This window comes from Pongo pygmaeus, chromosome 3, assembly GCF_028885625.2.
Source record: "Pongo pygmaeus isolate AG05252 chromosome 3, NHGRI_mPonPyg2-v2.0_pri, whole genome shotgun sequence".
Taxonomy (NCBI): Eukaryota; Metazoa; Chordata; class Mammalia; order Primates; family Hominidae; genus Pongo; species Pongo pygmaeus.
In genome coordinates this window covers 38,447,471-38,472,433 of record NC_072376.2, presented here as the reverse complement: position 1 = coordinate 38,472,433, position 24,963 = coordinate 38,447,471, and the positions used below count along the sequence as shown (strand labels likewise).

At 35.1% G+C, this 24,963-nt stretch overlaps 1 protein-coding gene across 4 annotated transcripts in view; it reads right to left on the bottom strand.

Annotated features, from left to right (window-relative positions):
- Nucleotides 1-24,963, bottom strand: part of KLHL5 (kelch like family member 5) — a 75,991-nt gene that overhangs the window by 36,372 nt on the left and 14,656 nt on the right. For 2 of the 4 annotated variants that reach the window (XM_054486766.2, XM_054486767.2), the window contains exons 2-5: nucleotides 21,303-21,779; nucleotides 9,977-10,159; nucleotides 4,926-5,062; nucleotides 4,007-4,203 (exon numbers count right to left, since the gene is read on the bottom strand). In XM_054486766.2, coding sequence (XP_054342741.1) covers nucleotides 4,007-4,203; nucleotides 4,926-5,062; nucleotides 9,977-10,159; nucleotides 21,303-21,685 — 900 coding nt within the window. In that variant the 5' untranslated portion in view covers nucleotides 21,686-21,779. The remainder of the gene's footprint in view (nucleotides 1-4,006; nucleotides 4,204-4,925; nucleotides 5,063-9,976; nucleotides 10,160-21,302; nucleotides 21,780-24,963) is intronic. The other 2 variants (XM_054486769.2, XM_063664473.1) reach the window with 1 other exon arrangement.

The window sequence follows — 24,963 nt, the reverse complement described above, 5'->3', positions numbered from 1 at the left end:
TGTGGGTGCTGAAGAATTTGGCCAGCAGTGGAGCCAAATACCTAGAGAGCTTGGTTACTTCTCTTACTGAGAAATGGCCTCCAGAGTGGCTACATTTCCCAGAATCATTCTAGACCACAGACGTCTTCTCAGATCCCTGGAATGAGTATTTGTTCTTAGAGTTATACTACAGTCAAATAGGTCTTCAAGATCATTTTAATGATATTTATAAGACCATCTAGGATTTTGGGTCTGTTTTCGAATTTTTAATCTCTTTTAAGGGTCTGTTTTTAAATTATTTATCTCTTCTAAGGGTCTGTTTTTAAATTTTTAATCTCTTCTAATATAATTTATTTACAAAGCTCTTTTGGTCTCATAGGAAAAAGGACCAAAGGTGGGAAAAAAAAGTAGTGACCCATGATGCCCTGGGATCAGGACGTTAGACTGAAGATGACTCAGTCCTGGCCTCACATTAGAATCAAATCCTCTATAATTTGAAATGGGAAATAAAAATGCCTTTAGGTGTGAGATGACCTTGATAGGCTATTACGCTAAATAATCTGGAGAGAAGGAAAACATACCATCTGATTTGAAAGGTTTTAAGTCTTAATGAATGGATAGTTGACATAGTTGTAATATAAATGCAAATACTAGACACATATTGCCCCTTAATGTTTTTCTCATATTTCCTGATGTATTATCGCTGTCTCAGCATGCAGAGGTTTACTAAAGAAGCTAAGGCTGTTTAAATTAGAGCTAGAGATAAGGACTATCAATAACTATCTTCTATATTAAAATGAGAATTATATTTTCCATATAGCCTGTGGTAACCTGAGTGAGGTACTGATCTAAAATATACATTAGCTTGACATTCCTATCAAGTAGAAGTTCTAAAGGGGAAACCATTCATGAATAATTAATGAATTTCAATTGCTTCAATTTATCATGATTTGTTCAAGGATGTCTAAATGAGTCTATTTTAAATGATGGATTATCATTTTCAGAAACATATTTTAATAAAACTTCAATGCTAGAATGGCTTCAAGCAAAAGGTTCTATTGAATTGCATACTGACATTATTTTGGTAACACTTAGCAAGATCTACAAAAATGTTGAAACTCTCAACCCAGTTATCCCACTTGTAATTTAAACCTTAATAAATAATTTGTAAGCAAAAAGCAAAGCTGAATACCTAACAATACTTCTCTGTACTATTATTTACAATGGTAAAAAATGGGAAATAGCCTATATGTTCAGTTATAGGGAGCTGTATATTAAATAAGCATTGAAAATTTCAAAGACAAAGATCACGTAGCTACATGGAAAGGTACTTATGATAAAATGTTAGGTGAGACTGTGAAGAAACTGAAATAATAATATATATTTCCAATTCCTTTAACATATAAAGTATAATCGACAGATTTATACATTGGTATAACTATGCCATACTTTCAAATGGCATTAATTGGATTTCATCAGTAACAAAAGGACTATCACGTAAATATGCACTTGACGAATTATTTGTTGATATATCTATTTCAGAATAATGCCCATTCCATTCTAGTGTAATTTACATTAAGTGAAAATTGAGTTTTTCAACAACTTATGAAATACTACTGAACTCAAGGTTGAATACAAAGTATTTTTCAAAAGTATTAATTTGGTTTTGAAGCAGCTACTTTAGCAGATCTCAATGTTTTTTGTAAGTCTTCTAGATTGAGAAAGACAATTTTAAGTTTTAAAATTAAATGTTTTTATTTGTGTCATAAATTCAAAATGACATTAAATAGTCGTAATCATACAACCAGTCTTAAGACTTTTTTAGAGGTTACATGACTTGCTCCAGGTCATGTTCAGTGGCAGGCAGAATGAGAAAACAGGTTTCCAGATTCATGGATCCTGGGGAGGACTCCTCATCTTTTACCACTTGTATTCGTGCAGGATCAGTGAACATCCCTAGTCCATGCACCATTCACTGATTGAACTCACTGGCGTGGTATTATGCTTTATATTTTAAATCCATATTATAATACACACAACTATCATGCTACCAAACACTTGCTAGCATTGTGCCCTTTCCCCCTTTGGAATAGTTTTTAAGCAAATGAAATTATGGAGGGATTTATTTAAATTGAAGATTGAATTTTGCTATACATTGTCATTTGGTTCCCATAGCAACAATTCAAATCAGACAATCTGCCTCTAAATTACTTATTGTTATTAGAATTCAATTTCATGTCTCTGTTAAAACTGAATAATGTTAAATAATGGCCTTGAGAAAAAAAATCTACCACAACTAATTGGCTATGAAAATAGCTTTAAAAACATCCAGCTAATTTAAATTTAATTTCTGTGTAAGCCTTAAAGCAGCAATCATGCCTCTACTGTAAACAGGAGTGACCTAAATGCATACAAATGTTTTCACCTGAATAAAACGCCTTCCTAGAAAAAAGATGATTATTCAAATTATAAACTGATTTTGAAGAAAAAAATCCAACTTTATTTATATTCATCTCATTCAAAAAAGTAGTTGAAACTGCAGGTGTATGGTTAAAATGAGAATCTACAAAGAATGATAAAGACTGAGGGAAAAAAACATTTCAATGGACTTAATTTTTAAAATATCAACATAATAGCATGCTAGGGCTATATATTATTGTCCTGTTGTACAATCTCTTATTTTTCCAGTTGAGGCTCTGTGACTATCATAAAAAATTCCTGAGAAATGATTACACCACAGGGAGGAAAACCAATCATAAAGGCTGTGGTTTTGTGAGTGCTTTTGTTCCCTCCCATAAATTTCTATTGTGTTGGATAGAGGAAATCCATATAATGATGATGACAACAATGGAATGAGACTCACTGACTGGATATATGACATGCCAATCAATGTTCTGAGTGTTAAACTTCTATTAACTCATCTAATCGTCACACCAAGCTCATGAAGTAGACAGAACTGATCTTGCCAATAGTTTGTAAATACCTATTCTTACAATTTTTCCAAATCTCTATTTCTCTAATGAAAGATTCCTAAAGCACTCTCAATCTCTTCATATCCCAACTCAATGGAACGACGGAGGAGAGGGTAGGCAAAATAACATTCCCCAAATATTGATAAAATTAGTAATATCCATAACTGTACACTTGTATGTGAATATTCACATTTTTTCTTCTCTTAGAAACTGTATTGCCCTAAACTGACGCATTTAAAGCAACACTCTTCAGTAATTGCCCAGGTGTGAAGAACTAACTGCTACAGTGTGGCAACATGAACATTCCTCAAAAACCCATACACCCTCCCTTGCCTGCACCCCTCTACTGTTAAGACCACAGAGGGTGGTCCTAACACTATGCTCTCAACATGCCCTTATTTTCTTACTATCCTAGGTCAATCTATTTTTTAACTTTTAAGTTCAGGGGTACATGTGAGGGTTTGTTATACAGGTACACTTGTATCATGGGGGTTTGTTGTACAGATTATTTCGTTTTATTATCCTTCAGGCTACTGAATCAGAACCTCTTCTATGATTTATTGAGCACATAATTTGCTATAATGAATAAAAACATCATTCCACATGGCTGTAAATAGTTTATACATAGTCAGATTTATCCTTAACAAAAAGCCTCCCATTTGTCCTCTACCAATATGCTGCAACCTCTGTCACCAATTTCTATCAGTGAATATGTGAACAATCCTGAAATTCATCCATGTGCAGCAAAGTAAAATGTTTGGGGAGAGTCCTATTTTAAAAAGCAGCAAATCTGAAAATGTTAATGGAACAGTCCTAGGCCACTGTTCTGCTTCCCAGTGACTGCAATAACTTAGGGCTTGACTCAGATACCCACGAGAAGTATTACTTGGTGCTTTCCCATTATAACTCAATGAAAATATGACACACTAGGCAATGAAGCTCAATCTCAAGACACGTGGCAGAGCCATGGGAAAACAGTAACATGTAGACAGGCCTGCAACAATAGGAAATATGCATATGGAGGATCGACTTTCTCACTTTCAAAAAATACATACCATAGTATAATTGTGAGCCACTTTATGCAAATCTGTACAACCTTGGGCATCAGCAAAGGAACGAATTCCAAGGCAGTTGGATGGATGAAGCTGTTTCATTAAAAACTTACAGCATGCTTCTACAACCTGTGAAAGCTGAAGAAGGCAAGCTGTAGACAACAGGCACTCAATATTATCTTCTTTTAATTCAAGGCGGCCTTAATGATAAAAAGAAATTCCATCAGCCATGGAACTACATTAACCTTATTTTATAAAATAACTGATGTTTACAGTAGTGGTTCCATATAAGAGCTCATTACATGCATTACAGACCTACATGGTTTAAGACATCCCAAAAAGAAAAAAAGGACTAAATGGGGAAAAAATTATTAGCTCCTTGAGACATCTACTAAAATAAAAACTAATGGCTTATTTTCAGAATTTTAAAATGATACATTAGTTAGTAACTTACATCTACTATATACCTGTATAACTCTCAATTTTTTTTTTGAGACAGGGTCTTGTTCTATTGCCCAGGCTGGAGTGCAGTGGTGTAACCAATGGCTCACTGCAGCATCGAACTCCTGGGCTCAAGCGATCATCCATCCTGCCTTGGCTTCCCGAAGTGCTGGGATTTACAGGCATAAGCCACTGCACCTGGCCAACTCTCAAATTTTAAATGCAAAAATTTGACACTACATAATTCATTTAATTTTTATATTAACATTTTAAAGGGCCATTCAAAAACTTAATTATGATAACCATTTTAAAGGTTTTAGTATGGAAATTTTAATTTATCACCAGGTTAAATACAAAGGGTAGTAATGACAATAGCAGAATTAACTGTTAGCTATAGCATGCTTTCTAAAAACAGAAATCTGAAATCTAATAATACAACATAAATCTAAGAGGTTTTAATTTACATTTTCAGACTTGTTACCTGTATAAGCATACTGGATCAAGGACCACAATGAATTTGGTTCTACACCTTCCATTTTTATTTCTTCTTGTCTTGCTTCTCTGACATCATTAGTAAACATGGCAGCAAAATAGTCTGAGACAGAGGAGAGCACCAATCTGTGAACACATTAGGAAAAAAAAAATCAATGACCACATTCAAGTTGATGTTCATTAATAAATGCTGCTGCTTCTTTTTTATTTGTTACTCATAGTGCATGGTACTAGGAAATGCATTTTAAGCTTGACAAATTGCTTTATTCTCTAGTTCCTTCCTTTGAATAATAAATTACCATTACCAAATTTTCTGCTGAGGTGAATGCTTTACCAGTTCACTAATCAAATAATGCTATATAACATCCAGAAAACAAGCTACAAGCCCATAGCATCACATCAACTATATAAAGGAAAAAATGTAAAAGTTATTGTTTGTTTATCATTTTTGAAAATAAACTAAGCCATTTTTTAAAAATTTAATTATAGAAGTAGTGAATATATGGGAGACATTTGAAAATGGTTTTTGCTAGCAAGTTTTAAACTTTTATAATATTCTATTATTATCTTAGTCTGCATTTTGTTTAAAAATTATGTTGTAATAACACTATAAAACTATATTTTTTATCATTATAAAATATATTAGCTATGTCTCTAAGTTTTTGATGGTCATATATAATACATTTAAATTATAATTTTTTTTTTTTTGAGACAGAGTCTCATTCTGTCTCCTAGGCTGGCGTGCCGTGCTATGATCTCGGCTCACTGCAACCTCTGCTTCCCGGGTTCAAGCAATTCTCCTGCCTCAGCCTCCCGAGTAGCTGGGATTACAGATGTGGCCACCATGTCCAGCTAATTTTTTTATTTTTAGTAGAGATGGAGTTTCGCCATGATGGCCAGGTTGGTCTTGAACTCCTGGCCTTAAGTGATCAGCCCGCCTGGGCCTCCCAAAGAGCTAGAATTACAGGCGTGAGTCACAGCACCTGGCCGTATTTTTGAAACAGGCATTTTTTCACTGGATAATGTCTTGAAGATATTTCCATGTCAACACACTTAAATAGATTTTAAATAAATATTTTCATTTTTAAAAGTAATAAAAATTTTGATACAGATAATCATTGGGTCCCTCTCTAATTCCATTTTCTTACCTCCCCAGGAGTGGCACTGCTGAGTCATAAGATTTGCTGAAGTAAGGTACCAATTTAGACCCCACCAGCATTGTATAAGACTAACATTTTCCCCATAATATTATCAGATGTTAAAATTTTTGGCCATAAAGTGTTAAATGGTATCTCGTTGTTTCAATTTTCATTTATCTGATTGCTAGTGAGGTTTTTCAAATGTTTATTGGCCATTGGTTGCTTCTTCAGAAATTTGCCTATTCATTCATTCATTCATTCTTTAATGAACAAATACTGATGTGTGTCCAGTAAATACTGGGTACTGTTCTAGATACTTGAGATACATTGGATACAAAATAAGACAAAAGATCCCTTCTCTTATGGAGTCTTACATTTAGAGGGTAGGGAGACAATGATCAGCAGAAGTAAATTCTATAGTATATTAAGAGGTGATAAGTGCTAAGGCGAAAAAAAGTAGGGCAAAGGCAAATGGGGAAAGGGTGGTTAAGTTTAAATAGGTGGTTTCACTGGAAAGTGACACGGGCAAAGATGTGAAGGAGGTTTAGGATTTGGTCATGCAGGTATCTGGGAATAGCCTTCAGGCAGAAGAAATAGTGCAAAATTCCAAAGGTAGGAGCAGCATGCCTGGCACATGCAAGGAACTACAATAGGTTCTGAGTGGTTGATGCTGACTGAGCAAGACAGAGACCAATAGGACAATACTAGAGAGATACGGCAGGCTGGATCATGTACATCATTGCATGTGCTTTGTCTTTCACACTCAGTGACATGAGGAGTCAATGAAAGATTTGATCAAAGAAATGACTGAATCTGAGTTCCACTTTAAAGGATCACTCAGGTAGCTATGTTAAAACAGAATGTAGGGGCAAAGAGTGGAGGCAGGGAGACCAGCTGGAAGGCTTTTGCATCAGTCATCTAAGTGAGATGTTGATGGCTCACACAAGCATGGCAGGTAAGGTAATGAATGAGTTCAGTTTTGGAAATACAGAATTTGAAGTGCCTCTGTGAAATTCGGGTTGAAATAGCTTTTCTAACAAACCTATGTTCATAACCTGGACTTTCTGTCACAGTATATAGTAGTATCTCAATAAATGTATGCTAACTGAGTCACTGAAAATTGTAATACCAAGCCAATTCCTCCTAATGATTTTATTTCCACTTTGGAAGGTTTTTTATTTTTTATTTCAGTAGGTTTTGGGGCAATGGGTGGTGTTTTGTTACATGAATAAATTCTTTAGTGGTAATTTCTGAGATTTTGGTGCACCCATCCTCCAAGCAGAGTACCTTGTACCCAATGTGTAGTCTTTTATCCCTTACTCCCCTCCCACCCTTTCCCCCAAGTCCCCAAAGTCCACTGTATCATTCTTTTTTGCTGGGGGTGGAGACAGAGTCTCACTCTGTCTCCATGCCCAGGCTGGAGAGCAGTGGCACGATCTTGGCTCATTGCAACCTCTGCCTCCCAGGATCAAGCAATACTCATGATTCAGCCTCCCAAGTGGCTGGGACTACAGGTTCACGCCACCACGCCTGACTAGTTTTTGTATTTTTAGTAGAGACGGGGCTTTGCCATGTTGGCCAGGCTGGTCTGGAACTCTTGGCCTCAAGTGATCCACCCACCTCGGCCTTCCAAAGCGCTAGGATTACAGGTCCTGAGCCACCAAGTCCGGCCCGTTGTATCATTCTTTTTTTTTTTTGAGACAGAGTCTTACTCTGTCACCCAGGCTGGAGTGCAGTGGCGTGATCTCGGTTCACTGCAACCTCTGCCGCCTGGGTTCAAGCAATTCTGCTTCAGCCTCCCGAGTAGCTGGGATTACAGGCAGCTGCCACCACACCCGGCTAATTTTTGTATTTTTAGTAAAGATGGTGTTTCACCGTCTTGGTCAGGCTGGTCTTGAACTTCTGACCTTGTGATCCACCTGCCTCGGCCTCCCAAAGTGCTGGGATTACAGGTGTGAGCCATCGCGCCCAGCCTCATTGTATCATTCTTATGCCTTTGCATCCTCATAGCTTAGCTCCCACTTATAAGTGAGAACATATGATGTTTGGTTTTCCATTCTTGAGTTACTTCACTTAGAATAAGTCTCCAGTTCCATCCACGTTGCTGAGAATCCCATTATTTCATTCCTTTTTATGGGTGAGTAGTATTCCACGATGTATGTATACACCACATTTTCTTTATCCACCCGTTGACTGATGGGCATCTGGGCTGGTTCTATAATTTTGCAATTGAAAATTGTGGTGCTATAAACTTGTGTGCAAACATCTTTTTCATATAATGACTTCTTTTCCTCTGAATTGATAGCTAGTAGTGGGATTGCTGGATCAAATGGTAGATCTACTTTTAGTTCTTTTTTTTTTTACCTTTAGTTCTTTAAGGAATCTCCACACTGTTTTCTGTAGTGTTTGCACTAGTTTGCATTCCTGCCAACAGTGTAAAAGTGTTCCCTTTTCACCGATATCTATGCCAACATTGATTATTTTTTGATTTTATGATTGTGGCCATTCTTGCAAGAGTAAGGTGGTATTGCATTGTGGTTCTGACTTGCATCTCCCTGATCATTAGTGATGTTAAACATGTTTTCTTTTTTTTTGAGACGGAGTCTTGCTCTGTTGCCCAGGCTGGAGTGCAGTGGTGCGATCTTGGCTCACTGCAAGCTCTGCCTCCTGGGTTCACGCCATTCTCTTGCCTCAGCCTCCTGAGTAGCTGGGACTACAGGTGCCCACCACCATGCCTGGCTAATTTTTTTTGGTATTTTTAGTAGAGACGGGGCTTCATTGTGTTAGCCAGGATGGTCTCGATCTCCTGACCTCGTGATCTGCCCGCCTCAGCCTCCTAAAGTGCTGGGATTACAGGCGTGAGCCACCACGCCCGGCCAAACATGTTTTCATATGCTTGTTGGCCATTTGTAGATGTTCTTTTGAGAACTATCTATTCATGTCCTCAGCCCACTTTTTGATGGGACTGTTTTTTTTTTCTGATTTATTTGAGCTTTTTGGTAGATTCTGGATATTAGTCCTTTGTCGGATGCACAGATTGTGAAGATTTTCTCCCTGTCCGTGGGTTGTCTGTTAACTCACAGACATTTTCTTTTGCTGTGTAGAAGCTTTTTAGTTTAATTAATTCCCATCTATTTATCTTTGTTTTTGTTGCATTTGCTTTTGTGTTCTCAGTCATGAAGTCTTTGCCTAAGCCAATGTCTAGAAGGCTTTTTCCGATGTTATCTCACTTTGGAAGGTTTTTAAAAAAAACCTTTGGGACAGAGTGTCAATTAGTTTTGATGGGCATCCAAAAAAAAAAAAAAAACCTTTGAGAATCATAGTGGTGATTAACAATGAACAATTGAATACAGAATTATAAAAAAATGAATTATTCTTTATTAAATGGCTCTTTTCCTTTTCTTACTTCAAGAAATAATATGTAATTTGTAGGAAAGGCTTTTTTTCCCTAGCACTGCTTTTCATACTTCTTGGAAATCAGCAAACAGAAGTTGGGATAGATATGGCTATTTTAAAAACTCTTAAGATTTTTGCTACTCCACTTCACCAGCTTTTCTTCTTCTAAATATCCACAAACTTTAATTGCCACTGAGTTTACTTAAAGTATTTAATAGGTAGAATATGGCATAAAAGCTTCTTACAGTAGCTGCAATCTACACCAAACAATACCAACTTATAAGGGCTAGTATGTTTTGTTATTGTGCTTCTACGACAGGAAAATGACCCTTTTAGGATCACCAAATGTGTAATAATTTCATATGCACTGTTTTCTTGATGGAAATTCCATGAACTACACCCCTTCCCAAAAACATAATAGTCAATTGAAGTAGGTTACCTCAATATACATATCTAAATTACCGAGGAAATATTTCACACATACAGAAATATAGAAAACAACTACCTGTGAGCTGGAATTCTGCGATCACCAGCGACTAAAATTACATCACACAACTGTTTATGTCTCAAATAGTTTTCCATTTTTTTAAATGTTTGCTCGGCATGATTAAGGGCTTGGAAAAATTCATCTGATGTACATGGCTCCATAGTATGACAGGATGATAATGTCTGACTACTATTGGAAGTCCTGAAAAGAAAAAAAAACACACATTTTGAAATATCACTATCACATTAAAAAGATCTTTCCTATTAAGTCCTTTGAAAGCCTTCAAATGTAATAGAAGAAATCAATGCTACCTATCAATATTAATGTATAATCCTTCATCATTTTAGTCTCTTAAAAATCAATGATGCCTCAAGTCATATGATTCTTGTAAACACTGTAAGTGAATATAAACTGTTAATTAATTGCTACATATATTCTTTGTAGTATCTTTTTGTGAGGTCTTTTCTCTGTTAAAGCCAACGTCTCTGCTGAAAAAGAGCTAAGCTATATTCATAATGATAACCACATCTCCTAACATTATATTTAAGGATATAAGAGATCATTCATCTTTGAAGGCAGAAAGGCAATTAAATTATTTTGGAGATACAAATTCAAGTCAAGTTCATTAAAAAATTTATTGTCATAAAAATAGTGTTATAAATAATTATTTTGGTTCTCTGTCCAGTCCTCAAAAGCCCAGGTATTCTATAACTTATATTACAGGTTAAAGGAATTTGATAGCCTAATACAGCTGTCTAAAAAATTATTTGAAATTTCTAAATTATAATTTGAAGAGTAGGAGTTCTAATTTCTTTCTTTCTTTTTTTTTTTTTGTTTGAGACGGAATTTCGCTCTTGTTGCCCAGGCTGGAGTGCAATGGCGCAATCTCTGCTCACCACAACCTCCGCCTCCTGAGTTCAAACAATTCTCCTGCCTCAGCCTCCTAAGTAGCTGAGATTACAGGCTTGTACCACCACGCCCGGCTACTTTTGTATTTTTAGTAGAGATGGGGTTTCTCCATGTTGGTCAGGCTGGTCTCGAACTCCTGACCTCATGAGATCTGCCCGCCTCAGCCTCCCAAAGTGCTAGGGTTACAGGTGTGAGCCACCGCACCCAGCCTTATGTTCTGTTTTCATATGATTTACTGATAAAAACTGTGAAAAAGTGAAAAGGTTAGGACTAAGAATGAAGTCCTGAGTCCAATTCTTTCCTCCTCACCCTCACCCCCAGTTCTCCTCTCCAGGATCACTTAAATCAAGTAATCAAAGTCGGTTGGTTATGCAATTAACTATAAAACCAGTGACTGTGCCATAACTTAGTTCTCATTTCTCATCAGATCTTCTTTTAAGGATATGATGGTTGTGACATATGCTTTGTTGAATCAAGCCCCACTTTATCTTAAGATAACCTTGTTAATATAACTAATAACCTAATCAAAAAAGAAAAAAGTCATCATATTTCTTACTTTTAAAGTAAAGGGAACTGGAGCTAAGGAGATAAGTGCCTTGCCAAGAGTCAGAGTTCATCCATGGCAGAGATAGGGCTATCACAGAAACTGCTATGTGTTCACCAAAATATCCTTTTTTCCGCCTGAGAATATAGCTAGACTACATTTCCCAGCCTCTCTTGCAAATAGGTGTGTTCTTATGGAGATGAACTATTACATCACACAGTTCACCTTAAAGTGGCTAAGAACAGGTATGGCTTTTCCATATTTTCTTTCTCTATCCACAGGTTGAAGGGAGAGGACTGAAGACTTAGAAAAAGGAAGAAGTAAAATACATAAAAGATCACTCAAGCAAGAACACTCACATTGAACTAAGATTTATCTGTTTTAGAAGTTAACAATGCCTTAACTGATAAATATTCCTTCCTAAATCCTCCTAGTCTGATGTATTTTCAGTACCATACAAACATGGGCATCAGATAAATGCCCTTGGAGGATAACTGTCAATAATGACAACAGAAGTCAAATGCATATTATCTAGAAAGGATGTGTTGTACACTACGAATATTACTGGTGTAATGACTTGGAAAATCCAAGTCAAGTAATACTCAACTTCACATTTAAGATCATTATTATAAAAATGGGTTGAATAGTATGTAATTATATGTTGTTTATACAAATAAATGAGAATTAGAAACTATTTTAAAATTTAGGAGACATGATAACATAAGCAAAAAAAAATGGTGGTTTTGATGAATAAAAATTTGAAGATTTCGCAGGGACTGTAATCCCAGCACTTTGGGAGGCCAAGGTGGGTAGATCATGAGGTCAGGAGATTGAGTCCATCCTGGCTAATATGGTGAAACCCCGTCTCTACTAAAAATACAAAAAAAAAAAAAAAATTAGCCGGGCGTGGTCGCACATGCCTGTAGTCCCAGCTACTCAGGAGGCTGAGGCAGGAGAATCATTTGAACCAAGGAGGCGGAGGTTACGGTAAGCCGAGATCACACCACTGTACTCCAGCCTTGGCGACAGAACGAGACTCCGTCTCAAAAATAAATAAATAAATAAATAAAAATAATAATAACTTGAAGATTTAAAATATTTTTTGATAAAGTTTTATACTGTTAAAATACTGACAAATGATTATAAGAGCATTAGTGACCTAAGGAGGGGAAAAAATTATAATATCTAATTTTTATAAGCCATAAATTCAAGAACAAGTAAATAAATCAAGTACGTCTTACTTAAGGCTCCTGTATTTTGTATCACATTTTTTGTACTTCATATCAAACTACAAGTGATGATTAAACAAATAAATTAGTTGAATGTTTGAGTGATGAACTGCCATCATCTAACACAGATGCTAATCAATGTTAAGTTCTGAAAGAACAACAGAACTTTGTAATACTATCATCACTGTTATTATAGGCTACTTCTGTTGTTGGCATATGCCCAGTTAATAATTTTCTTGTCAAAAACTTTCAGGGTATTTTGGTTCAGATGCTGAAACAAGTCAGGACAACCCAGGGAGCATTTCAGTCGCAGTGTTCAAGGCCTCATACCCTGAGACTGATTCAATAGGTCAGAGGCGAGATTTGAACACCATATTTTAAAAATAATTTTTTTAATATTATTGACAAATAACAATTATATACATTTATAGGGTATAATGTGATGTTTTGATACATGTATATGTAGTGAACTGCTCAAATCAGGCTAATTATCAAATTCATTAACTCTAATATTTATCAATTCTTTGTGATGAAAAACATTTCGAGCCCTCTCTTTTAGCTATTTAAAGCCCTCTCTTTTAGCTATTAACCATAGTCACCTTCCTGTGCAATAGCATATGAGAACTTGTTCCTCCTAATTGTAACTTTGTGCACACTGACCCAAGTCTCTCTTTGGCACTCCCCATCCTCAGCCTCTGGTAAGCACCTCTGGTAAGACTTCCTTACTCTTTTTGTTCCTATTATATCTTTTGTTTAGCATATAATAGGAAAAGGGAATTAAGAAGGTATTGGTGAGTGATGAAGCACATTTTAGGAAGTTTCTAGAGCTGTGCTGTCCAATACAGTAGCCACTAGCCCCATGAGGCTATTTTAATTTAAATAAAAATTTTAAATTCAGTTCTTTAGTTGCACTAGTCGTATTTCAAGTGTTCAGTATTCTCTTGGGGTTAGTGGCTACCAAATTGGACAGTACAGATATGGAACATTTCCATCAATGCTGAAAGTTCCATTGTGCAGTGCTGGTCTAGAGTCCTACAGACCTCAGTTCAACTCTCACTCTGTCACTCACTATGTATAATTCTGGACAAGTTATTTAACTTCTTTAAGGCTTACTTTCTTTAACAGCAAAACAGAAATAACACATAGTGCTGTCTTTTAGGGGATCCCTCAAGAGAAGATTATTAAACGATCTAATGCATGCACAGCCCTAGTGCAGATTAGTACACAATCAAGGAAAGCTACTGTTAGTAGAATCCTGCTTTTCAGTGGCCAATGGGAAGGCCTGTAATTACAGTCTTTTGTCTTTATATAATATTGTTTGGATGGTTGTCTTTTTAAAAAAATGATCCCTGGCATTATCATTTTTTATAACTAAATTTCATACTTCTTATTTAAAATGGCTTTTAGTAAACTCAGTAGACATCCTAACCCACAACACAAATATCTGGGAACAGGCCATTCCTGAAGCATTTAAAATATATTTCTCTCTGATTTCTACTTGATCTTTTACATAACAACAGAGGAAATACATCTAACATCTCTGCTTAGTTTTACTTATATGATACCATTAGGATAGTAAATCATATTTCAAAAAATTACATAAGATTATTCAAATCTTTTATATTAGACTTTCACTGTAATGAATACATTGCTGAATATTTCTAGTCTACAGGGAAACATTTAATTTGTAGCTTATGTCTCTCTCTGCAGTAGGCAATGAATTTTAAAGTCAGAAAAATGCCTAAACATAGAAAAGAGGCAAGTATCAAATAGAAACAAGTCACCAACTATTCACAGAGCAACTATTAATGTGCAGCACTGCACCAGTTAGAAACTGGGGAAATGCTAAGAAAGATATTATTCCCTAGTGAAGGGATTTGGAATTTGAAGAGTCAAGCTCCATATCTGGAAAAACTGAAATAGCAACTCTAACCCTTGTAATTCCCCAGATTTTAAATGTGCTTACATGTACATGTGCTCACACAATACACACCATGGCCAATACACCTTTTTATTGTAAACTATTTGGATCCCTTTACTTTTATCGCCAGAATTTACACTAGAATTTCTTAATGGAGTAATTTTTCAAAAGAAGTTTTACAAATTAATTTATAACAGTTATACTGTCTATGAGTAGGAAAAAAAGCTCTTCTGAAACTCTAAATAGTCTGTTTGGCTCACTCTCTAGGTAAGTGATTTACTCCTAGTTTGTGGCATTCAGAACTCATGTTTTTGCAGAAGTGTGCTTACTATATTATGAATCTTTTGTCATCTTTTACAAATATTCAAAACTACAAGTTGCTAGGTATAGGCTAGCAGTCTCTAAATTTGATACACATCCTTTTCAGTATACTTTTAAGCATGTGCCCAAATTTACTAATTTATAAAAGATATAGACACCATTGCACAATTTCTATATAATATACAGACAAAAATAGAAATTTAAAAGATAAAATACAAATAGAAGCTTTTATATATATTTTTAACCATTACTCCAATTGATCATCTTGTGCATCTTTAATTGGAATATAATTGCTATTGGAATACAGAAAAGGGGAAGATCAGTATGGGCTAGTGTTTAGAAAGTCAACAAGTAGTAGGTGAGAATTGAAATATGTCTTGACATTTATATTGGTAAGGAAGAAGAGGAGACAAGGCAATTGTGTAAAGAGAAATAATAAGAGCTAAGGAAAATGGATGTCTTCACCCCTTCCCTCCTCAAGAGAAATATATTTTGATTTGGAAATTTATAGGGCGTTTTTCCCCTGGGATAGTGCCAGAATATCTGTGGTGAAGAGAGTTAAATGCTGTTTATAAGAATCCAATTTTCTTAAATAATAACCAGTATGAAGGGGAAGGGCAAATGGACATTTTTATACAATGCTGGTGAGAATTAAAATAGAAATGTTCCTGAAATGACTTTGAAAATACAAATCAAAACTCCTCAAATGTGAACATCCTTGGGATTTTGTCCAAAGGAAAGAATCATCAATAGGTACAGAGATCTAGCTACAGGGTTTATCACAGGTTGTTTCTAATAGAGAAATACCGGAAACAGTCTGCATTCAAAAAAAAGAATACTGGTTAAATAAACAAAAGGACAATCCATACACGGAAGAATGATGGAGCCATTTGAAAAGATAGAGAATATTTAATGGCCTGGAGAGCTGTGTAGTGGACACTGTTTTTGCCTATCCAGCATTCCTTCTTACGGTAATAAAACCCATCTCTACTTTTTGGGAAACCACACATTCCCTGCCTCAGTCTACAGGGAATGGTCAGAGGTGTAGAAGCCAATGAGGCCTGGCCAATAAGAGTAATGTAGCTCCTGGCAATAACAGTTGGTTCAGGTGGGCACAGGACCCAAACAAGACCAATCAGAGTCAATTTCATGATGTTTGATCACACTCTTGGAAAAGTGTCACTTTCTTTCCATTGAGCTTGCTAAGCTGACAAAAAGTAAACTTGGAGCTGTTAATGGCCTTTCCGCTACCGCACTGAGAGACTACCTGAGATAATGCCATCACAAAGGAAAACAGAATTTAGAAATGGAGAAAAACAGATTATTGGTGTTATCTGATCATTTGGATCCAGCCACGTCTAAAGCTAGACTCTATCCTTGGACTTTTTATTTATGTGAACCAAAAATTTCTAGTTTTTGTTTAAGTCAGTTTGATTTGGGCTTCTGTCATTTTCAACCACGAGTCCTAATTTAAAAACTTACATTAGGGCAAAAAAAGCAGGCTACAAAACAATATGCACAATAAGATTGAGATTTTTATTTTAAAAACACATTATACATGTATAGAAAATATACCAGAAGGACACTTCCCCAAATTAACAGTTGGTATTTTGAGATGGCTGGGTAGTTGATGATTTTCACTTTTTTCATTTTTACTTATCGCTATTTTCTGATGGCTCTATGGTAATATATATATATTATTTATATATTATTTATTATTATATTATTTATATATATAAATATATATATTATATGTTATATATAATATATTATACATTATATATATTATTTATAAATATATAAATATATATTACATATATTATATATTATATATTATATAATATATATAAATAATATAATATATATTATTTATGTATATTTACCATATATGGTAAAAAAGTATAAAAATATAAATTTGTATATATTTATACATATTTATATTTATATATATATTTATATATGAATATAAATAAGTATAAAAATACAGAAAAATATAAATATATGAATAGTCACAAGTATATAGGCAATATATTAATAGTACAGTGTTTGTTAAGAGCGTGAAATCTACAACTTGAGTTCAAAAATACAACTATTTCCAAGTGATCAAAGTCACTACCAACAGTGATAAGTCAGATTAATGGTGTGTATCTTTGATATGATGTGAAAAAAATGGCACTTTATCTCTGTGGTATTCCTCCCCAAAGCCCATAACCTCAGTCTAATTATGGGAAAACAAATCTCAATTGAGTAAGGCATTCTACAAAACACCTGATTAGTACTCTCAAAACTGCCAAGGTCATCAAAAGCAAGTAAAATCTAGGAAACTGTCACAGCGAAGAGGAGGCTAAGGAGACATAATGATTTAATGTAATGCGATATCTTGGACAGGATCCTTGAACAGAAAAAGGGCATTAGGTAAGAAACTAAAGAAATGTGAATAAAGTATGGACTTTAATTAACAATAATGTATCACCACTGGTTCATTACTATAACCCATGCACCATATTAATGTGAGATATAAATAACAGGGGAACCTGGGTATGGGGTATACAGGAACTTAGTGTATCATCTTTATAATTTTCCTGTAAATGTAAAATGGTTCTAAAAAATAAAGTTTCTTTTTAAAAAATGCAGCTATTCTACTTACTAACCTTGAGCAAGTTAGCCTTTCTGTGCCTCACTTGACTCATCTATAAAATTAGAATTAGGTTGATAATAGCAGCAACCCAACTCAAGAATTTGTTGTGAAGACTAAATGAGTTAATACAGTAAAGTGCTTAGAACAGTGCCTCACAGTTAGGAAGCACTGCTTAGTATCAGCAATGATTATTTTTTAACACAGACACTCCTTAACTTATGATGGTGTTATGTCTGGATAAACCCATCAAAAATAGAAAATGTGCTTTCAACTTAGGATATTTTTTCAACATATTGTGGGTTTATTGGGACATACCCCATTGTAAGTTGCGGAATGTACTGAATGCATGTTGCTTTTCCATCATCGTAAAGTTGAAAAATTTTATGTCAGGAGGCGTCTGTACTTGTAAAGTGCAGTAAAACTGTATGCAAAAGGAGTAAAAAGCAGCCTGATATTAAACTCTAACTTTATAAATGAAATTTGAAATAAAATTCCTCCAATTGAAAATATGTCAAAAATTACATAATTTCAAGGTCAGTAAATCAAGGGAAGTATAAATCATGTTTATACTATGGTTACATGGTGGACCACCATATAGATTTTGCTATCCCTGGTATGAATTCCTCCTCAATTAAGGACTTAGGATCCTATTGCTCACATAAAAGGTGACAGCTCTGTTACTTAAGGTCTAAAATTCCTCATGTTATAAGAAGACTAAGTTTGTATTTTAATACCAAAGTAATGGCTTAGATGACTGTCATGGAGAAAAGGTAGCTAGGCTACAGAGGCAAGGTCAAAGTTAAAAGGCGAGAAACTTTTAAATCACTTAGGTGGATGGCAGTAGAAATTACCAGAAATCTAAGACTCAGACATTTTTCCTTGTTAGAATACAACTGATAAAACATGACCAACGTATGCTGTCCTTTAATTCCTGCTTTAAACTGTCCAGATCCACCATGGCTAATGAGCTTCTGAGTATGTAAGACCACTTAGCTGTCTTCCCCTTTTTCTAATAACTCAAAATTTCAGTTTAAGTTCTGAAATCCACGTAAATATTATGACGGTTAAAACAAGTAATTAGTATATCATATGCATTTCTTCATTATGTCTTTAACATTTTAAGATATCAATCTGTACTATGCTCAGAATGTTTACTATATATTTACTATATATTTGCAAAATATTATATAAGAAAAAGAATTGTTCCAAAGTTATATTTAAAAAATTGATGAGGCCAGGTGTGGTGGCTCACGCCTGTAATCCCAGCACTTTGGGAGGCGGAGGTGGGCGGATCACTTGAGGTCAGGAGTTCGAGACTAGCCTGGCCAACATGGTGAAACAGCGTTTCTACTAAAAATACAAAAATTAGCCGGGCGTGGTGGCACATGTCTGTAGTCCCAGATACTTGGGAGGGTGAGGCAGGAGAATGGCTTGAACGGGTGGCAGAGATTGCAGTAAGCCGAGATCGCGCCACTGCACTCCAGCCTGGGTAACAGAGTGAGACTCCGTCTCAAAAAAAAAAAAAAAAAAAAAATTGATGAGTGTCAGTGTGACATTAACAGTGACAGGCTTTGATTTGTTTACAGTAGGTGAACAGCTACTTAGAGAAGTCTGACTGCTCACTTAATCAAAAAGCTGAGGGCAAATAAATGTATCTTTATGACAAAGGTCAAAGACTCAGCCAGGGCGCTGAAGGAAGATGTAAAAATTAGATCTATTTAATCTAGAAAAAAATAGAGAAAAAGAATATACACACAAAGGACTTTTCTAAAATCTTGAATGTTTGTTTTTTTCCTTATTTGCAATAAGAAGATTGAAATTTCAAACCATCCAAAATATTAAATTGCTTTGACATATTTCCCCTCATATCTAAAAATCAAAAACATTTTCTCACAGTACATTTTATTTTTGAAATTTTATTTTTGGAATAGTTTGGTCACTGAAGATGTAAACTGTCCACACCCGTCTTACTTTGATGAGTCTTCTTGAGTAGCATTTTTAAAACAACTTCATTTATTTTAGATTTTTAAAAATGCCATTTTATTTTTATATCTCCTATAAATTAAAAACGTCAATTTAAAATTCTTGAAGAATGCACATAGCAATCTCAGTCAAAAAAGGATAATCTTTTTATTTCATAATGAATAGCCCACCAAGATATTTCTGTATGCATACTAAAGAATAGCTTAATTTTATTTCAGCAATCATTAGCCATGCAAACTACCTTTGTTGTAAGGAATTATAGCGATCAATGTGTGTATAATTTTTCCAAGATTACACATGTGTAAAAATTTTATATTCACATTATAATTTCTCCCGTAGTAGATACATGTTAAGAGTTTTATATGTGAATTTACTTATGTTGGTAAATGAATGTTTTATTTTTTCTAATTTTGTTAAAATATTCTTGATATATTGATTTTCAAATGAAACACTTACTCTTTGGTTCTCTACAAAAATGATGAATCTTTTACTATATAAATTGTTCTCTTTATGGCAACAAGTCTCCAAAGAAAATACAAACAATGAAACCACATTAGCTCAATTGATCTCCAAATTAAATACACTATTTACCTACATACAGATATTCCCCTCTCTCCATTACACAAATGATGACAGATGACTAGAGTAAACATTTTTTATCCTTCCAATTCCACATTGTTAAGGTTAGAAGAAGAAAAGGTGGTAAACATCCTCAAGTAAGAGATACTTAAATATATAAATTCATTTTGTCTCAATCCATATGACACCTACATCATTAATAACCAAATTACAAATTACAAGTGTTATCAAAAGCTGCATAGAAATTTTAAGAGAAAAATATAATAATCAAATTAGACAAATGATAAGCTATTTGTGCCTTTAAATATTTAGAAATATTTTCGAATGAAGATTAATCAGAAAGATGACTTTCATGCTCTAACTTGTTACATAATCTTATTGTAGTTTAAACTGATTAATAAGAAAATCCATTTCAAAGATAAAGCCAGATTCCAAGATAAAAGCAGATAAAGTCACTATGAAATTACCAATTTTTTTCTTTATTTTCTTTCTTCTAACAGATTTCCCCTTCTTCCTGTCCCCTTTTCACCAGATAATCACATCTAGCCCCTCTACATTCCCTTAAACTCTCCTGAAGGAATGTCCTTCATTTCCCTAAATAGCACACATTTCAGTGAAAGTGAAGGTAACAGGAATTAGTAGCTGTCATCTTAGAGACATGTTACTTAGTATTCTCTATATTAGTCTGGAGAGCTGTAACACAGACAGGACAAAGAGAAATAACCATAAGAAAAATATTATTGACAACTACGATTGTGTCAAAAAATTGGTAACTATAATGTGCACCTCTTTGTAAAACCTTTCCTTTTCATTAAATTAAAAAATGACTCTATCATCTGTTATAAACTGTCACATAAAATTTCATACTATAGAAATATCTTCTATAGTTTTGATATGAATATAGAAGGTTAATGAAGCAAACCACAGATAATGATACATGAAATTGCTACTATATATTATTTTCAAAGCTGAGCCAGATCTATATATAGAACACAAGATATTTCAAAATGAATGCTATTTGTTGTCTTTGTAATTTTACAGAATATTAGAACATTAAAAAAACCCTAGCAGAAGTATCACATGTTCATACCAAGATACTATATATGTGTATGCAGATGTACATATATAATCAGATTTTAAATAATAAATACTAAATTATTTAAAAACATTATAGAGCTATACCCCCACACCCCTTTTCTAACAGTAAGAAAATAATCAACCTGCATGAACTGGAATCAGATTCATTTTCTTCTTCACTAGTGCCATCATCCACTTCTGGTCTATCCAGCCAGTGTGCACCGCCACAATCTTCTGCTGTAAACTCAAATGTAGGGACTTCAGAGGTGGATGCCATTGGCCAAGAAGGTGAATTCTGAAAATCCAGTTGGCTGGACCTTCGGTAACCAATTGAAGCCAAAGGCAATTGTAGGCTACATGGATCTAAAAACTTTCTCCCACCGTTTGCTCCAGTCTGTCCTCGGTTCCAAAATTCTCCCTGCTGGCTGTCAACTGTAGAATTAGGAGATGATGCTTGATGACCAAACCACCTCCATCTGATTTTCAAAATCTGTTTCACATCAAACTCTTTACGAGAACCAGACATCCTCAGAGAAACCAAGTGATCGTCTAGGCAACGGGCAAAAAGCACTGCACACAGATTTGTGCATCCAACCAAGACAAGAGAAGTATATGCCCTGCTGTACACAACAAAAAGATGTAAAGGAAAATAAATCACATTCATATATATAACTACAATTACTTTTATGCCAATATATCAGATTTTAAAGAACAAAGGATAATGAATAAAGATGAAACACGGTGGAACATTCCGTTCAATCAGAGCAAACTCTCATCCACCTATCCTGAAGCAGCTAGACCACTTTCCCGGCTCTCCTTTCCCATACTGACCATTAGGTCTCACAAACACTGACAGCATTCATTAAAGTCCTTTCAAATGCAGAACACCACCCCCTTTTTCTTAAACCACAAATGACAGAGACAGAAAACACTATCCCCGTTGCAGTATCTCAGTCTCTGCTGCTTAGTATATTAACTCTTTTATTGCTGAAACAATAAATGTATTCTATAGCATTTCCCTTTGTACTTAAAAATAATCACTTTAAAACTAAAATGTTTCTATTTCTAAACTAAGTCCCTAAGTGAAATATCACAAAACAAGTTTTTTAAAAAGCATTTGTAAAATTAGATGAGTTATGGTGATTTTCCAGCTGTGCTCTTTGGATGGGGAATGAGAAGGGGAGTACAAAGATGGGGCTCCAGACTGTTGCCTTCACCTCTATCTTCTCCCTTCAGAAAACAAATGGATCTAATTAATACAGTAAGATCCTGGGTAAGATTTCACTTGGATAAAGAATAATGAGGAGAATAAAAAGTTTGAAAACTACAAAGGATCAAAATGTAACAAATACTCTTTTTCAAATAAACTGAGGCCAGGATTTCTCTATAAGTAGAAATGGGCCACTGCCAGTTCGTATAATATCCAAATTTCTATGACATTACTTAGGAAAAGGAAAGTGCGGCTCAAAAAAGCTACCAGGGACTGGGATAGGACTATTGGGTGTACAAGTGCCCTAATGGTGCCCTCTGTTGTTAGCAAAACAAACAATGGTTTGAACATGGTTACAGTTAAGGCAAATTGATAAAGCAAATACAAATAAACTAAAAAATACTGAGTAGTTATTGTGAACAATGCAATCTACTAGGCATTGTCAGGAACACAGAGATATATACATCTTGGTTCCTAACCCCCAAAATAATTAAATCTAGCTATTGAACCAAATACAAAATATTTGATAAGGTAAAATAAGAAACATTAAAATGCTGCAATATTAAAGTGTGATCTATCAATGCAGAATATGAGTTTTCAGGGTGCTCAGTATTTACTCCTTTATCAACTAATTCCATACAAAAGGCAATGCCTATCTAAGCTGACCAAAAAACAAAAACAAAAACGACTTTGGAGGCTTACAAAAATATTGTGAGATGTCTATCTTAACCTCACACAACTCTTTAAGAGAATACAAATTATTCAGAGAAACAAGAATGAGAAGCATAAAAAGCCAAGTACGATTTCATGCTAAATAATATGGGAAAAACCATAAAAACTGTAAGAAAGAAAGGGGATATCAGGATGGCAATGGAGTGGTATGGGCCAGTTTCATTAGGGAGAAGGCTGCTAAGAATAGTAAAACGTTGTTTAGGTAGAATGATAGATTTCTACAGAAAAAGATTCTAATAAAAGCATGAAGTGGGCATATCTACAAGGAAGAAGTAGGAAATAATCAGTTTGATCAGCCAGCCATACCAAATTAATTTTAAGGTGTAGTAAGAGATAAAGTTAGATGAATACGATGAGATAAAATGCCTTGAGCATGCAGCAAAGACATTATTGAATGGACTGTTGAATGTTTTAGAAAATTAACTCGGTGGTACTGTGCAGGACGCATTAGAGAGTGAAATGACACTTTCACCTCTCCTCTCACCTTTGTCAGACTCCTTCTGATCAACATCCTTCTAACTTCACCCTAGCTATCCAACTTTATTTCTAACCATTTTCCACCTAGACACACCACTTCATCGGTCAAGGCAGTCTACATTATGGTGTTCCCTCTTTTATAACACTGTTTGCCTCCCAGAGAAACTCTGGTTTAAAAAACACACTTCATCCTTCAAGGTTTAGCTCAGGCACTATCATCTTTGTAAACACTTCAGTTACTCTAAGTAGCTGGTTCTCAACAACGGAAGCACCAACCTGCTCCTAAAGGCTTCTGGAAAATAGGTGGTGGTGGTGGTGGTGGTGGTGGTAGATTTTTAGTTGTTGGAATGACCAGAGAGTGCTATAGGCATTGAGTGGGCAGGGGCCAGAGACAGCAAACATCTGGCAATGAAAGATGATATCTTTATTTTGCCAATCCTCCTCCACTCATTCCCATGGTAATCATTGCTGACGCCAAGCTTGGTACGTATAGCCTTTCACACCTCTCTCCATGTTTATAAATCATGGACAAACTTGTATACACATATATAAGAGATTTGCTATTGTTATAAGAGAGATCATATTGTATTCATCTTTTAGCATTTTGCTCTTCTCACCTAATTTTATATATACATGGAGATATAAATTAATAATCTTTTTAAGAGTTACATGATATTTCATTACTGTAAAGAAACCAATTTATTAAACTATCTCCTTGCTAATAGGCATTCAGGTTGATTTCAGGTTTTTGGGGTTTTGCCATTAAAATAATGTTGAAGGAAACATCCTTGTGAGGCTTTTATATCTACAGAATTTATTGCCAGGAGTGGACTTGCTGGGTTGAAGGTATGTGCATTTTATTTTATTTTAAGACAGAATCTAACTCTGTCACCCAGGCAGGAGTACAGTGGTGCGATCTTGGCTCACTACAGGCTCCATCTCCCGGGGTTCATGCAATTCTTATGCCTCAGCCTCCTGAGTAGTTGGGACTACAGGCACGCACCACCATGTCCAGCTAATTTTTTATGTTTTTACTAGAAACAGGGTTTCTGGAGTGCAGTGGCGTGATCTCGGCTCACTGCAACCTCCGTCTCCCAGGTTCAAGCAATTCTCCTGCCTGAGCCTCCTGAGTAGCTGGGATTACATGCGTGCGCCACGAAGCCTGGCTAATTTTTGTTTTTTTTAGTAGAGAAGGGGTTTCACCATATTGGCCAGGCTAGTCTCAAACTCCTGACCTCAAGTGATCCGCCCACCTCGGCCTCCCAAAATGCTGGGATTACAGGCGTGAGCCACCGTGCCTGGCCATGTTGTCTTTTTAATTTTGGTGATTCTGACATGTGTGTAATGGTATCCCATTTGGTTTTCCTTTACATTTTCTTCATTAT